This window comes from Nipponia nippon, unplaced genomic scaffold (assembly GCF_047370975.1).
Source record: "Nipponia nippon isolate SJK-2023a ecotype South Korea unplaced genomic scaffold, ASM4737097v1 scaffold_3, whole genome shotgun sequence".
Taxonomy (NCBI): domain Eukaryota; kingdom Metazoa; phylum Chordata; class Aves; order Pelecaniformes; family Threskiornithidae; genus Nipponia; species Nipponia nippon.
In genome coordinates, this window is record NW_028262347.1 from 22,897,544 (window position 1) to 22,914,002 (window position 16,459).

The 16,459-nt window shown below is 38.3% G+C and overlaps 2 protein-coding genes and 1 long non-coding RNA gene across 9 annotated transcripts in view; 1 reads left to right on the forward strand and 2 right to left on the reverse strand.

Annotated features, from left to right (window-relative positions):
• Positions 1–11,178, reverse strand: part of TUBGCP6 (tubulin gamma complex component 6) — a 24,923-nt gene extending 13,745 nt beyond the window's left edge. For both annotated transcript variants that reach the window (XM_087768008.1, XM_087768007.1), the window contains exons 1-10: positions 11,079–11,178; positions 9,576–10,383; positions 7,905–8,068; positions 6,287–6,497; positions 5,633–5,806; positions 4,457–4,578; positions 4,050–4,125; positions 3,434–3,543; positions 1,475–1,566; positions 1,242–1,381 (exon numbers count right to left, since the gene is read on the reverse strand). In XM_087768008.1, coding sequence (XP_087624134.1) covers positions 1,242–1,381; positions 1,475–1,566; positions 3,434–3,543; positions 4,050–4,125; positions 4,457–4,578; positions 5,633–5,806; positions 6,287–6,497; positions 7,905–8,068; positions 9,576–10,322 — 1,836 coding nt within the window. In that variant the 5' untranslated portion in view covers positions 10,323–10,383; positions 11,079–11,178. The remainder of the gene's footprint in view (positions 1–1,241; positions 1,382–1,474; positions 1,567–3,433; positions 3,544–4,049; positions 4,126–4,456; positions 4,579–5,632; positions 5,807–6,286; positions 6,498–7,904; positions 8,069–9,575; positions 10,384–11,078) is intronic.
• Positions 1–16,459, forward strand: part of LOC148054524 (uncharacterized) — a 23,346-nt gene that overhangs the window by 2,643 nt on the left and 4,244 nt on the right. Inside the window, exons 3-5 of the long non-coding RNA XR_015707017.1 lie at positions 154–265; positions 765–874; positions 2,378–2,497. This is a non-coding gene — a long non-coding RNA (uncharacterized LOC148054524). The remainder of the gene's footprint in view (positions 1–153; positions 266–764; positions 875–2,377; positions 2,498–16,459) is intronic.
• HDAC10 (histone deacetylase 10) overlaps positions 11,562–16,459 on the reverse strand; it is a 19,863-nt gene continuing 14,965 nt past the window's right edge. For 5 of the 6 annotated variants that reach the window (XM_087768010.1, XM_087768012.1, XM_087768011.1 and 2 more), the window contains 4 exons: positions 16,282–16,366; positions 15,666–15,851; positions 13,891–14,050; positions 11,562–13,180 (listed from right to left, as the gene is read on the reverse strand). In XM_087768010.1, coding sequence (XP_087624136.1) covers positions 13,164–13,180; positions 13,891–14,050; positions 15,666–15,851; positions 16,282–16,366 — 448 coding nt within the window. In that variant the 3' untranslated portion in view covers positions 11,562–13,163. Of the gene's footprint in view, positions 13,181–13,890; positions 14,051–15,665; positions 15,852–16,281; positions 16,367–16,459 lie in introns of those variants that run through there. The other variant, XR_015707015.1, reaches the window with a different exon arrangement.

The window sequence follows — 16,459 nt, forward strand, 5'->3', positions numbered from 1 at the left end:
CTAAAATCTGACACATACGTTTATACTAGTCATGTTCTAAATGCCTAAAATTTTGCTTTTCTGAATGTCCAAATTAACTGAGCCTGAGCAACTCAGCGCTGAATGCATCTCTCCTATTAAAAGTTAGGTTTTGTTCACTTATGTCCCCCCCAGATCCGCACTTAATAGGAACTTAATAGGAACTCGCCTACAGGAGAGAGCTCTACACAAGACATAACTCTCAAAAATATGGCCAGTGCACATCATAGAGCACCTATTCTCTAAGGTAAGTAAGTGCAAAAGGGAAGAGCCAGCTGTTTAGGGCATTATCATGGAAAAGAATGAAATGTGACTGGCATTCTCAGACAGACAGAAGATGATCGAACCTGGGTGCCGCACATCCTGGGGGAATGTTCTATCTATTAAGATACTGTGTTAGTGGCTAATAAAGCTGTAATTTATAATGGAAATGATGGCTGACTTTTATAAAAAGCCCAATACTACTGGCACACCTGAGTCATGGTTTGAGAATGCTTATCAGAGCAGACTCAGGACAACTAGCAGAGGGTCATCTCACTTGAGATATTAGGCTTACGCCTGATATCAGATACCTGATACTGAGCTGCTCAGCTCCGTCAAGACTGGGCAGCTCTGATCTTAAAAAGAAAGAGAATACTAGTTCCTAGTGCCTATAGACTTTAGACACCTCTGTGGTTGTTTCATTGTTAGATGTATATAGAGAAGAGGGAAGACACAAAATAGTTCAACATGTTTTTCTTATCAAGGACAAGGCTCTTTCTGCAAAATCTGAATAAACAGAACTATTTAAGCACGTCTTGGAAATGTAGTGAGAGCGCTGAAATCGAAGAGCTATGCAGAACTGAGTCAAGACCTGGTACGTGAAGCATCTTTAAACCAAAAAATAGTAGTGTGAGCTGTGTGAAAAATGGAAGGCACTTGCTTGGAAGCCTAAAACATTTCTGCTTTCAATACAAAAGAAAATAAGAAATAGAGCACATGCATTGGACACGATAAATTTGATGCTGTTGAAAATGTATATTTCTGCCATGAGGTGTTAGCAAGTAGAGAGGATAATCAGCTCACAAGTATCTGAGAGCAACTAATTGCCTTTCATGAATCAACATCCTACTTATGCAATACCAGTTTTCAATAAAGGAGCAAACGTGCTACAAACCTAGAAACTTGTTCTAAAGAGACACGATTTTCTCAATGTAATAGGAAGGAACCAAACCAAAACTTACCCTAGGACAGCACAATTTCAGCAAGTTTATGGTCTTCCCGCATATGTATACATCATTAGCAATATGTTTAAGAAATACAGGGACACAATCTTCTACTTCTTTTGAAATCAAAACATAACCATGAGTCCAGTAATGTTTATCTACATATCAAACAAAAAGATGAAAGCATATATTTTTAATTATTTAACAGCACAGATTATATAAATTAGAAATGCTTCATATACATACTGTACCTCTGAAACAAAGATAATCCTCATTCACCTGGATCATAAATTCTCCATAAACATCTCTGAATACACCACTGTATACCCAATCATAGATAAACCTAAAAAAAAAAATATAATTGTACAATATTGAAAATCAATCTTCTCGCCTTCTCAACTTCATTATAACTGAACAGTAAGTATATTCTTTAAAACATCAAAACACACAAGCTATAGGCAGGATAAAAACCAGCAATTAAGTGCTGTCCCATTGATATTTAAAGATACGCACAGGATTGTGTCTCTACATTTTTCTTAAAAGAAACTATCTTTATATAGAACATTTCAGTAATCATTAGTTAAGATGAAAGAACAGTGCCTTAACTAAAACAATCTTTTTATTTCTGTATGTTAATTTACTAGCTATATATTAAAATCTATAAATCTTTGCAGCACATCAAGAGCATAGGGAGAGATAAGCAGGAAGGATTTATGTTAAAGAGAGGTAACTTTAACAGGGAGAAACTGGAAAGATATAAACCAAAGATGCAATAACAAGCACTTTTTCCCTGGACCTAGAGACACTTTTAATATACATGCAGTAATGAGAACTACTATTTTGGAATATTTATTCATGCTTTTTCATATTCCTGTGTGAAACCAAACTTTTGAAGAAATAAAAAACACAATTATCTGAAGCTATAGATAAAAAGGATCGGAGCACCTTGAAGCTAATCTTTTCTTTTCTTACTAGTTGCACTACTAACACTGTTTCTAGACGTCGGGTCAGTGTAACAAACAGGAAGCATTTAGCACAGGAAACACCGTTCAATTTTAAGGTTGTAAGTAAAAAGTTAAGAACTTCTAAAGTGCGAAATCTGATGTTTCTATGATTTATTTGAGCAACAACTTCCGTTATTTAATTTCTTTTAGGCTAATAAATGAGTGGGATAACACTTTCTGCAGATAATGGAGGACGCCTTCCACAGCAGCCCTCATCGTACATGACTGACATGTTGATAGAGAGTTGCAACAAATTTAGGAGTCAATGCTGTAAGTATCACATACTAGTACGCATACTTTCATATTTTTTAGCTTCCTTGTGATGCCATGACATCCTGCCCTTGGTATTTCAGAAATCTGACTACCTTCTATAAATTGCAGGGCAGGAGCTGTGAAGATATTTCAATGAGTTTTCTGGTAAATCTGAAATTAAATTTCTTCAAAGAACATTTTAGGTAGAAGGAAGAAAAAACAAGAAGGTGGCCATGGGAGAAATCTTAAATTTAGAGAATTCTGACAGATTTTTGTTTTTTCTTTCTAGTATCATTACATCTATTAAGTATCGTTGTAAACTGATGATGGACTACAGCTATAAACCCTATAAACAGCTATTTAAAAAAAATTTAGCGTCTCTTCAGAAGTCTATAAACTAACCATTTCTAAATTGATGTGCACTGCTTAACAAAACTGTTGCAATCCAAGGAACTCTACTTCCTGTTGTTAGTTACATCTACTTAATGAACAGATTTTTTTTTAATTTTTGCTTACTGAAAAGCCCACAAGAAAAAAAGACAGTCAAAACAAGCATGAACTTTCCCAGTTTGTGCAACACCAAGAGAAACCTTTGGTTGCCAGTTTCAGGATTTTACTAAGGTATGAGAAGAAAAAAAATAGAAATTTATCTGAGTCTTATATTCCAGTACGGATTTCCAGGACCATCAGCAAGAAAGAAGTCTTATTTACATGTATTCATTTACGAATCTAGTCACACATAAAACCATGATGTTGTTACTGAGCTGGAAAAGAGAGGGAAAGAAGGATTCAAAAAAATGAATTAATTTTAATATATATTTTGCAGATACAGCCACATTTTACATTTTCTCTGAAAATGTTAAAAGCCGTTGTTAAATTAGCAGAGTTACTCACCAGATTACTAATTCAGAACTGTTCTTAAACACAATTATGCAGAGAACAGTATGGACGCACCTTGTGTATGGTTCACAGCTTGTCTTCAACAAGGACAGAAGAACTGGATAATGCTCATTGCTACAGTTGTTGAGAGCCTCTTTGTACAGATATGAAAGCAATTTAACACCCTAAAAAAATTGAAAAATATTCTAATATTAGGCAACAAACTTCACTACAACTTTAATAACAAAAGACTCATAAATACACAGCTTTTTGTGTTTCACTAGACACAGAAGGCAGGATTCATCTCACTTCCTCTAGCTATCTGCAGTTAGGATCACTTTATTTGAGCTAGTTACCTCAAGCTCCCTTTACAGTCACTGGAGGGAAACAGGTATGTTTAGAGCTGGATTCACTGGACTTGCTACAAACATCTCCTTTAGAATGAAATGAAACGCACTCTAAGGCTTATTTTGGGTCCTTTGTTTACTTTAGGAATCGAAAACACAGGACAAAATTCCAAATTTTAAAATATCTGGAGAAAGGATCATGGCATTCTAACTGGAGGTCCAAGGTCATATCTTTGGTAGCAGAGAGACCAACACTAAGTATTTAATGTAAAATCCTACCAAATTTTGAAGAATATTAACATTGTAACCCAAACCAATCATAAAAACATCAAATTAATTATCACCGTAGGAAATGAAGCACCAGCTCCACCACTGATCCCCAGCGCTGTTGTTCCTACACCACAAAGTTCAGCTAAATACCTAAAAAACAATATCAAAACATATGTAACAATTTCAACCAGAAGTGTCTGAGATCACAGTGATGAACTTTGCTAAAGTTGAGTATCATACAACAACCCTACTGTATCAACTGAAAGATAACAGGGATAACAAAGAAACTGAATATAAAGACCCTACATGTTTTGCCTAGCATCTTCTGGATATAAAGAAATCTTTCTGTTGAAATAGAGGAAAAATACTGAAAGACTATGTAAGGATGCCCATGTAATATTCTCTTTTGAAGTGTATATGAAGAATTAGATTGCATTTTTTCTGCTATGAAAAGCTGAAATATTTAATATTATTCTCTTACCTCAACTGACGACCTAATTTTCTGAAGAGAAAGCTGATTGTTAGAAGACTTAGAGTAGGAGGTGTTGACAAAACACAGGCTCGGTAATATTGAAGATACTTTCTGAGCCCACTTGTGAATGCCTAGTATCAACAGAAAATATTTAAAGTCTTACTATTAGAGCTGTTAATAGTCTGTCTATGTCTCACATCAATTACATTAGCATGAAAACAAACCTTTTACTAAAATAATTTGCATATGCAGGTAAGAGGGACTTGTATACCAAACTAAGGGGAAAGTAAGAGTCCATGCGACTTCAGACATTCAAATTAGCCAGACGACGCTTCTATACTCTTTATACATCCAATGCACAGAGCCTGTACCCACGCACTGTATAATAAAGCATCTTGGTTCGGCTTCTTTGAATTGCCCTTTGAGGAGCTCCTCCTTCTCTAACAGCTATAATATGAACCTAGGGAAAATTGTTTCCTTACTTTCATGCCTAAATTGGATACTGGAAAAAACTTGTCTAGAACTTTTTCTAACAAGACAAGGAGAGAGACCTTCTTATTCAATTTCTATTAACATTGCTCGAAATCAAATATTCAGAAGGAATAAATTTTCATAAGCAATCTTAACTTGATTCTATGCATTAGAAAGAGATGAAATCACCTGATATTACACAGTGTACGTACAGTTCAGCATAATATACAGAGGACTGACAGGGAAAATTTGAACTTAGTTCTGAACTGAGAAAAAGTAATTAAAGCTATTAAGTATCATATTTCTCTATTGCAGCTTTTAATTTTTAAAAACATATATGTTATATATACATACTGTATTAAGAAAGTTCTTGTATTTTAATTTTATACATCTTAATCTATAAATATGTAATGTTTTTAAAACGTCTAAAATTATATTCCTTTAGTATTCAACAGAACATGACTAAACAAATCACGCTTCAGTTAATGAAGACCTTTTACCATGTGTTTCAGTGCCAGCAAGCCCTGAGCACACAGAGCTGTGATTTAAATACAGTGGCACTGTTCATTGCTGACCTGGGATGAGCATTACACTTAAAATGCTTTGCAGTCTTGCAGAATGTAGAAATTCCAGCTTTACACAAAACCAAAGTTACCTTATCTACCTAAGATGACTGGCGCACTAAATCGGAATGATTTAATACAATTGCTTTACCTGAAACACAAGTCCTTTGCTGTATGAAGAATCTAAAACTGGCTGAAGAGAAAAACGACTTAGTCGTGTGTAATAGGTTCCATACTCTGCAACTTCCGAGAGTAGGCTGTGCATTGTCTCTGGTGAAGTTCCGGATACATATACCCCCTCCTTTATCACAAATGTCTGAGCAGCCTAAAAGGATACAGGGAGGGAAAAAAAGGCCCATTCAAATATTTCATAGCTGTATTCTGATTTAAAATAGCAAACATTTACACAGAAAAATAACAGTAGACAAATTTTCAGTTTAGATACTCTGGTGACTGAGACTATATAACTAGGACAGAGCGATAAACATATTAAGTTGTAGCAAAATTTCAGGAGTACAAATGGTATTTTCAAATACACAGAATAAGACTCATTATCTACTTCCTTAAAATCCAATCTACAAAACTATTTACATATCTATTTTCAAGTACTCATAAACCTATTTTCACTTAGAGGACTACAACTACTCTTAGTCTATTGCAGTAACATCATTATTGCAATATATAAATACTGCCTTATTGCCATTAGTTCACATTCAACTTTTTAACAGTATCCACAACTGCAAGATCTCAAAAGAAATAAATGTACTGAAGAGGACTAAGAAGAACAGTTAAAAATCTTCCATACCTGATTGAGTGAAAATGTAGTGGATACCACACCAATGAGGACATTTAAGACATCTTTAACCAGTTCAGGTTCTTTCATTAGCACAAGCTGTGGAAGCTGAAGCACAGTATTACTGAACAGTTGCAATTCCCCTTCTCGAAGTTTGTAAAATTTGTCAAAAGCTTCTCTCCCAGCTTCAGTAAGATACGGTTCCTCTTTTTTACCAGGTGGGCTGTGTCAAGAGTAAACACAACATTACAAGGTGATTATATGAAAAGAAGGAAGTATATCTTCTAAAGAAAAAAAAGGCATGTCAGAATTTTACACAGCCAGTATTAACCACAGAAAAAGCTAGTAGTAATATAGTACTTTTTCAAGGGAATGTGCATTCAGTCAATGAAACTGTAGCCCAAAATCACTACAGTGAAGAAGTAGGGAGATAATTTGAACATCAGTTCAGAGACAAAAACCTTGACAGAGAATCACCAGCTTCTTTTGTGGCCTTCCCTGAATCAATTTTCACATTAGGAAAATGAGGTCAATATATACCAGATTTCCAGGGTCCATGTAATACTAATATTCAAATATGTTACAGAGCAATACGCTCAAAATGCTATAATGACTTGTATTAACACATTTTAGCTCTTCCCAGTGAGGATCACCATCCCCTCCAAAACAATTTCTCCTTCCATTTCTTCCAAAAATTCTGAATTCTAGTAGCATGTATTACAAGAAAGCTGTCAAGCATATGGTCTATTTTTCACTCTAAGATCCTTACAGTTTAAATGGTAGCAAAAAAACCTGTCTTGTACCAGGAACAAAGCTGAAGTGGGCTACAGTGGCTTTGAAAAATCAGATCAGGGAACTTCTGAGTTTCTGAGCTACTCAGGCTCAGAGTTGAAAAAAAACTATAACACTGCAACAGACACATCACTAGATTATTACTTAAAATTACAGAAAACATACAGAGCAAAGTTTCTCCAAGAATCACACACACCACTGCCCACCAGGAAAGCAAGGAAGATACCTGCCATACCTGCATTTTTTTTTTCTTCCATTTTAGGGGAGCTAGGAAGCTTTAACAGGGCTATACAGAGCCTTCTCTCAGGAGATGCATCTTCTACTCAACAGCCAAAAGTCTAACTACATCATCAAGAAATCTGTTATAATAATTTTGGTTTTGGTTACAGACAGGGAAAAGGAATACAATACTGTACAATACTGGGAGATATGGGTTTAATTATTCTAGTGCCCTACAAGTACTACTTTCTCTTTTGAAACTGAAAATATGGAATCATTTTAGACTGAGATAAATTGCATAGTGCTTAAGAAGTCAGATTAGTTAGAAAAATGTTGCATTTCACACAAACAGCAAGTGTTCCCATAATGCCTTCAGTGTTTCTGACAAAGATGATTTTGTGTTATCTCTTCCTATGAAACAGCTGCAATCTAAGAACTAGTTTGTTGAAACTGCATGACCTGTATTCGTTTCTCAATCATTAATGCACTGTTGAATTCTGTGAATTAAATATGCACATTTCACTATTTATACTGAGGTCATTTGGAACTAAGATGAAATGCGCCTTCATACATTTGCATATGATGTATAGTAAGTTTGCCAGTAACATCAGACACATACTATCCAATTCTTTCCCAACATCTTCGTTTGCTGGGTCCATATGTAAGCACTGCATCCCACAAGTCTATGTCCGGAGTCATGCTCGGCTCTGACTGAGAATCAGGAGTCAGATTGGACGCTGACTGGAAACCCTCATCTTCTGACTGGTCTATACTTTGGGGAACCTGTCAGAGAGAGTTCAAATGTTACACACGAAAACATTTTACTGAAGAAATATATGCTAATAAAGAAGATGTTCTGCTATCATTCGTGACCAAGTGACTCTACGTGACTCAACCTGTCATCCACCCTCCCTTTATATCTACTTTAAGTTTTTCCTGTAAGCACTCTTTTCATTTGATAAGTCTCTACGGGTATTAATGCCTATACATAAAACAACAATCACCATCAAAATAATATACTAAGTTTGTCGGTGTTAAATGTGAAACGTACTCCTTTGGTAAGCATATAGTTCTACAAATCTGAGGTGTGGATATTCAACATGTAACACTAATAAAATCATACTGCTCAGTATTTCATTTGAGCAAATGATCCAGGCCCTAATTCTTCACATTTGTAAACATTTTGTTAACTACCACTAACATAGTTTGTTCCTTTATGCTTATTCACATGTAGAAAATCTGCAGGTGTCCAAACAGTGTATATGTCACATCCTCAATTCCCACTCAATAGGAGCTGTATGTGCAGAATAGTACTCAATTTTAGTAAAAGACAATCACACCCACATAAAAAGCAGCACGTTCAAGAAATTGCAAATTTTCCAGTCTGATGGAAAGAGTGCAGCACTTACTCAAAAAGGTTTTGCCTCCCCCAAGTTACAACTTACATCCATATGTGCACATTGAATGGCACAGGGGTTTTCCTTTTTAATGTGTCTGCCTTCAAGTTTCAATTAAGATCCTGAGTTAAGGGAATTGCAAGAGCTATCCATATGTTAAGCAGAGGGAACAAAGGTAAAAAATCCTACCTACACGCAGTAAAAATGGAAAGAAAGAAAAAAAAAAAACCAAGAAGTTTATCTAGAACTTCTGTGAGAATAAAACATAGCAAAAATAAACAGAATGGACAGCAAAAGGGGAAAAGAAATACAGTAGAAACTGTACACGTGGAAAAGGTAAAAGGACAGTGAGAAGTAGGAGGTTCAATGAAATATAGTAACTGAAAAAAAAGTTTAAAGATACAACAAGCTAAGAAGAAAATACAACAAGTTAGGTAAAGTAATCTGAACAGCAAACCACATACATTCAGACAGCAATGGTTACGCAGTCAGGCTGAACAGTAACAAGTAAGCAACGACGCAAAGGAATTCAATAAACAAGCAGGCAAAAATGCAAGCAAAAGATTACTAGGGTGGGGAAGGCACAGATATAGCTGATGGCTTAACTTCATAAAGCCTATGGCCACATGATGGTTTTTTATAGTTATGTTTTATAGTTATGTTCTTTTATATAGTTCTAGGACAAGACCAAGGTTTTCGTTATCATACACCTCTGTATCCAAAAGGCTTATCTGGTTCTCAGCAAAGAAAAGGATCCCTGCTCCATCTTAAATTCCAACACTGTTACGCTTCTATTACAAATTAAACAACTGCCTATATTATAAACTATAGTTTCAAAGTGGCATATTGAAAGCATGCATACACTTTTAAGTCCAAAACAAATGATACCATACTTTAATTGCAAGTCCAGACAAATCTGCATTGTCAGGCACTGGTGGTAAATCCAACTTGATGTCCATATCATATGTACGGCTATGGACGAGAGCACCGAAGAGCGAGACCCGTGTTTCTTTCTCAAACCTGTCGCCAGCAGGATAGTTCTGTGAGAACAACCCGATGGCGGGGAGTCCAGTGCCAGGTGCAGCCTCCATTATCTGAAGCGTCTTTTGAATTGTGTCGTTGAACTGACATTCTTCGTTTGTTATTAGAGATTGTATATCAGCTTCAAATACACTCACATCATAATAATCATAACCCTGATATTTGATGTTTCTCCCAACATATTTGTTGTTCAGAAAATAGTCCTTTTTTTGTGGTACAAGCTGAGGAGGACCTGTTCCAGCAAGCTGTACTAAGAGATCCAAGACAGAATTAACTTCAGTAAATGGTAGGCATTCAGCTGTTTCCAGCTCCTCCACAAGATTCTCCAGTCTATCTGCTTGAGCACCTAGGCCACCAACTCTCAGGTTGAAAGACAGCATCAAGATTTTGTTTTTCACTGGAAGCCTGGAAACGTTTGATTGCAGCTTACGAGCTTCATCTTGAAAAAGGTTTATGAACAGGGCATTATAAGCAACCCTTTTCAGATTTTGCTTAGCCCTTCTCTTGCTGGTCTTCTGCCTGCCCAGGTGAACCTTCCATGGCAAACCCGTCAAGTGCGCTTCGCACAAATCATTGAACAACTGCGTAATGCTCTCCATTTCAAATCAAACTGTCAGGTTACAGCAGTTACAGTCTGGGTCTCCGGTTTCATGTGAAGACCTGAAAAATATCAGGAAAAGGAAGAAACACTCATAACATATATGAGAAATTGATGAGTATGCTTTAACTTAAACCGAGACAGCCCAAAATGAGAGAGAAGAAAACTGACATAGCACACATTTAGGACATGAGCTATAAAAATGACACTATGACTTTGATGACAAGCAAAGTGATGGTGGTGCAAACTTAATTCTAGACGCCCGATTTTGCTCAGCAGACTGAAATAGAACAGTGAAGACTGTCCTGATCTAATGCGGGATTCACGTGGGAACACCTCCAACAGCTTTTTACCACTCCAACAGCTTTACCACTCCCCCAGGGGACACCCGCCGCCTCCCTCCCACCCGCGCAGCGCCCTCGGCAGAAGCCACGGGGCCACGCAGAGGGAAGGCGCGGGCGCGGATGGTCCCCGGCAGCGCCGGGCTGGCCTGCGCGACGACCGGCCATCCCCGGGGCGGCTCTGAAGCACCCACCGAAAAGGCGCGGGGGGTGCCCGCACCCCTCGGCGGGGCTCCCGGCGGCGGGGGCTCACCCTAAGGATCGAGCCGGGCCCAGCCCCCTCCTCGCCCCCCGCCAGGGCAGGCTGGCACCCGCACCATCCCCCGCGCAGCCCCGCACCCCGAGGGGCTGCCCCGCCGCCCCCGGCCCCCTCCAGCCTCCTCCTGCCCGGGGGCTCCCCACCGCCCCTGCCCTACCTGGGGCGGCTCCCCCGGGGCCGGCGGCAGCGGGAGGCCACAGCCGCCTCCCTCCCTCCCTCCCGCCCGCCCTCAGCGCCGGCCGCCGCGCACGGCGCCGCCGACGTCACGGGAGCGCGACGGGCCGCGGCGCGGGAAGAGGCTGAGGCGGCGGCGGCGGCGGGGGGCGGCCCGGGCCTGGCCGGGAAGGAGCCCGGGGCAGAGCGGCTCTTGCCGCTCTTGCGGCGGTCGGCGTCCCGGCTCCCCGCGCCCGCTGTTAGCACGGAGCGGCTGAAACGCCGACGCGTAAACCGCCGGTTTCGACAGCTCACGATTTTTAAACCCTTCCTGCGATACTTACTTTTAACGCTGCCGTTCAGTTCACAAGAAATAACACGCTATCGCCAGAAAGCAAGAAACCACGCCTGTATTGTGTCCCGATCCGCAGGCTGTAACCGCAGTCTTCTGACAAGATTCGCGAACTAATTCTACCGAGACTACAGATTTTTTTCTTTTAATTCATGTTTTAATAAATTTGATCAAGGTCTTTGAAAAACACATATCAAAATACAACATTGGTATCAACACTGGAATCATTCAAACGCTGGCTGTAGAAATTCAGTTGAACGAAGGCAGGGAAAAGGGAACAAACAGAGAGATTTCTGAGAAAATGCTTTATTGTCCAGAAATTTTTTTTTTTTTTCCAGTGGAGAGAGTGGGAGAGAGAAGAATAAACCAACAAATCTCCCGTTCTGAAAAATTCTGAAGCTAAATTTGGCCGTTGCCCCGTTTCCAATCTAAAGTAAATCACTTCAAACTCCAAAAACTTAAGTTTAAAGAAATTCTGACTGAAACAGAACATCTTCGTGTTCTTCAACTTTTGTTTGTGAAAATGTTTGACGTGGCTTTTAGTTTCTTTTGAAATAAATTTTCATTTCAAAATGTTCAAGGATTGGGTATCATTTCCCATCCAGCAATAACTGAAAACCAGTATGAACGAGAAGGGAATCACTGGGAACAGTTATAAAAAGACCGCAAAGGCAGATTTAGTGATTCAAATTATGTAAACTTGATCCCAGTAGCAACACCAGTATAAACATAATTTGAAGTTTTTGAAATCGAAAGGTCACATTATTGAAGTCACAATCACAGAAAAGTGCTCTTGAAAATGAGCCCCACATCGTATCTGGAATGCTGCAAAACAAGGCATACTATGGCCATTGCCTCGGGATGTTTATTCGATTTTGAGAATTCACACAACGTCAGCCTTAGGCCACTACCAAATCTCTGGGGCCTTTGGGTTTTTATTTGTTATACAGACAATTTACGTTTGAAAAGAGGGCAGAGTGAAGTCCTCTTAACACTGCTTTATTCAATTATGTATTTGTAATTTTACATATGCAAAATATTTTTTCTTTTTTCTCTCATGCCCTGTATAGTTCAGGAAATTAAACTTAATCATCACAGATGCAATGTAGGAAATGCATACACTATAGCTGTTCAGCTGCTTTACCTTCTTCTTGCAATTGACAATTACTCATCAGAAAAATTAAAAGAATATACCCTGTTAGGTGAATCCTTTAAATCAGATTATGAAATGAAATTTCATTAATCTGAAGGACCTGAGGGTCCTTCATTAATCTGAAGGAATTTGAGTTAAACTCGCAATGAAATGGTGATGGTGGCAGCGGTGCAAGCACTCTGGTATTATGCTGAATAATATTAAAATGTTTTGGCTATTATGATTGCTCATTTCAGATGCCCATCTTCTGGACGACTTCAACATTTATGCAGTCGAGCTACTGCATATGCAAGCCTGACTTTACAACGTCACAAATGACATAGGCCCCAATTTGTAGTAATGAAGTACAGGAGTTGTTTTCAAGTGTCAGTCTTGAATAATTACTGCCAATACAGAATTTGCTAGCACAATTCTCTAGCTGAAAATACGGATTTCAAGTACTTTAAAAACAGGAGACAACTGTGAATGGCTCTTATTCTGTTTAGAGATCAGCCACCTCTTTTCCTGATTATTTAGAAGGCAACATGAACAGCAACACATTTTCTTCTGCTCTGTAAAATGATTCTGAAGTGAAGTCAATTTCTTCAAATCCCATCCTTCACTGAAAAGAACAGCAATAAGAAAAAGTTATTAATCCAGCTCATACCACAATTCCCAACCCCATAAGAACATTTTTATTGGAACCAGACCACTGCTCTTGGCCATTTCTTCTGAAAGAGAGCAGGGCATTTTCTTTCAGAGAGAGATGCCCACCATTATCATTGCTTTTTCTGTTGAAAAAGTTATTCAGTAGAGAAATGTTTCTAGACAAGTATGCTTAAAAACATACACAGCTGTCTAATCTGATTCCTATACGAATGCAGTACCCAATCCTCAGCTATTTGTGAATGTACTTTAAGCATGACCAATCACTATTAACTGAAGTTATTAAGTGAAGTGGACAAGCGAAACGTAAATAAAAATGTAACCTGATTCTGTACTATATTCAGAAAACACGTTAGTAATCAGAGCCAGTGCACATCTTATTAACCATTCTTTAAGCATGCAAAATTTTGGTAGTTTCATTTCAAAATTTTGGAATAACAGTATTCAAACTTCCCAAGGGTACAGTTATTATGCTACGACATTCAGTGCTTTCTGGCTCAAGTGGCAGAATTAAAAGAATTCAGAGTTTCATCCTTTTCACATTAGATCAATGTGCTCCCACTGACTTTAATATCCCACTGACTTACAGGATCCAGCTGTATTTTATCATCTTTTCAGGAACTTGCATATATTCGTAAGAACTAAAGATAAAAATAGACAACTTACCTGAGCACTGAAGCATTTTCCATTCCTGCTGAAACTGGTCCCTTAGTATTTTTATTTTATTTACTTTTTCTTGGGTAGGAGGTACATAAACTCCAAAGTGAGGTGTAGAAGCACCCACTAATGCTTTGGCTACACTTTGCATTAAATTTATCTCTGTCTCCTATTTAAGAAGAAAAAAAAAAGGTACTCCTGGGAACCAAACTTTCTTCGTTTCCATAATACATGAAATATTTTAAAACAAGCTTTTGTAACTAAGTTGCTAATACTAGTAGCAAAAATGAGCAACTTTCAATTTTCAAATAAAAATGTGTCAAAATGGAGAAGTTTTTTCTGGAAAAGGTAAATTAATTTTTTATCTCCTGTAAATGTATGTCTAACTTCCTTTTTCTCTCTGAGTTTACCCTTCAGAATATCAATAATTCTTTCCATTTCATAATCCTAATTAGTAATGTGCAAATACACTGTTTCTGTATACTGTATATCAATGTACAAATTAGCTTAGACAATTTACGTATCAGCACTGTAAATTAAGTAACTTTGAGAAGACTACAGAATAAAGTATGTCAAAATCCACTTAATTGGCAGCTTAATGAACAGTATGTCTTCAACTGGATACTTTCTGGGAAACAGATTAGAATAAAATTGCATACATGAACAATTATTCATTGTTTCTCATTAAAGAAGAACTAGAAGGCACAAAAGCAATCAAAAGTTACTGTTTCACAGAACACAGAGAAATTGTGTTACTCAGCCACAAGACGCTGCAGAGGCCAAGAGTGGAAGTGGCATTAAGAGATTAGACAAATTCATGGAAGATATGTTTACTGGCACTTAGAATCATAGAATCGTTAAGGCTGGAAAAGACCCTTAAGATCATCGAGTCCAACCGTCAACCTGTCACTGCCAAGTCCACCACTACACCATGTCCCTAAGCACCACGTCTACCCATCTTGTAAATACCTCCAGGGATGGAGACTCAACCACTTCCCTGGGCAGCCTGTTCCAATGCCTGACTACCCTTTCGGTGAAGAAGTTTTTCCTAATATCCAACCTAGAATACTTAGCACACACTGGTCTGGATACAGCCTCCGGCTTCCTAAATTTAGAAATCCTTAACGTGGAAGAACTAGACTAGGGAAAGATCCATATATTCTTTATTTCCTTTCCCATGCTCCCTATCAGAAACACAAAGCTGGGGTAGACTGGTCCGCAGTTATGTATTATGGCAATTTAGTTCACTTAAAGGGTATGTGCCATTTTGATTTATTTTCTGCATGATGGAAGTCGTGTGTGATAAAGTACAGCATGGGGGAGAGAAGGAGAAGAAATTGAGTGTTTAATGATAAACAGGACAATGGGCTGCTTTCAATCACTTTTGATGGAAAGAGGCCATAAAATTAACAGACAACAAGTGTCTCTTTTCAGGAGACAACTCTGAGCTGTGAATCCCAGGTGGAAAGTTAATCCCCAAACTGTGGCAAACTGTCACGACAGGTACTGCCTATAGCCATAACCACGGGCTTGCATTCATGCCTCAGCTTCTCAATCACGCAGGCTGCCTACAGCTCGGTATGTGTTTGTGTCTGGTCTTGTTTGCAGGCCAGAGAGAAACCAGGGCTATTTGTGTCGTGAACTCAGGAGTACCACAGACAGTATAGATACAGCCAATATTTTTGACTGGGCAGCCTGAAGCAGTTCATACCAAGCATGCTGCTGCTTGATTTGGGTTCTGTCCTAGGCACTTTGAAGTACCACGGCTTAGCACCGCTTCTTACCTCGATCACTGCAAGAATTCGAGACTCAGCTAATCCTTGTAGTAAAGCAAAAAGCAGACAAATTTCATTTATTCCAAGACTCCTGTTTGGTCCAACAGCAATTACTGTCAAGTTTGGTTGATAACTGTATGCTACAGGAAGAATGAATCCAAGTACAGCAGAAAAGAAGTCATTTCCTTCAGCATCCTTTAACAACAATGAGAAACTGTTTGGCACAAATATAAACCCCCAAATTCCCAGATATAAAACAAAACAGTAAGGCGAATCTCAAAAAGCTTCTGATTGACCTAGGATACTGATCTATTTGCACAGCAATTTTTATATTAAACGTGCAGATTATTCATCTCTTCCTTAGCGTCTTTGCACTGCAACTCTGCCTTCTTGAAGATGAACTACAGTAGCTACTGAAGGTTTCCTCAAACCTATGCATTCTAATACACTCCAAAGATATGTGGAGTAGTACCCTGGCAAGGGCAAGCCAAGGAAATACTTTCAAAGGTCCAAATTGAGGTGAGGGGTGTAATTCTCAGTGTCGTTTTATGAATTTGTAAATATATACTATTATTTCTGTTCAAAAAGTTTTTCTCTTATGTTGTTTCCAGAAAGTGAATCTTACCTCTTTCCAGTTTAGAGAAATGTAGTGTTTGGAGCCGGTCTTTCCAGCCTGTTCTTTCTCACAAATATGTATTATGAGTATTTTTCTGTAAATGAAAACCACATCTGAGTATTTAACCAACAACTTCCAATGAGATAAAAAGATCTTTTATTTCATCATTCTTTAAATACTAATTCGT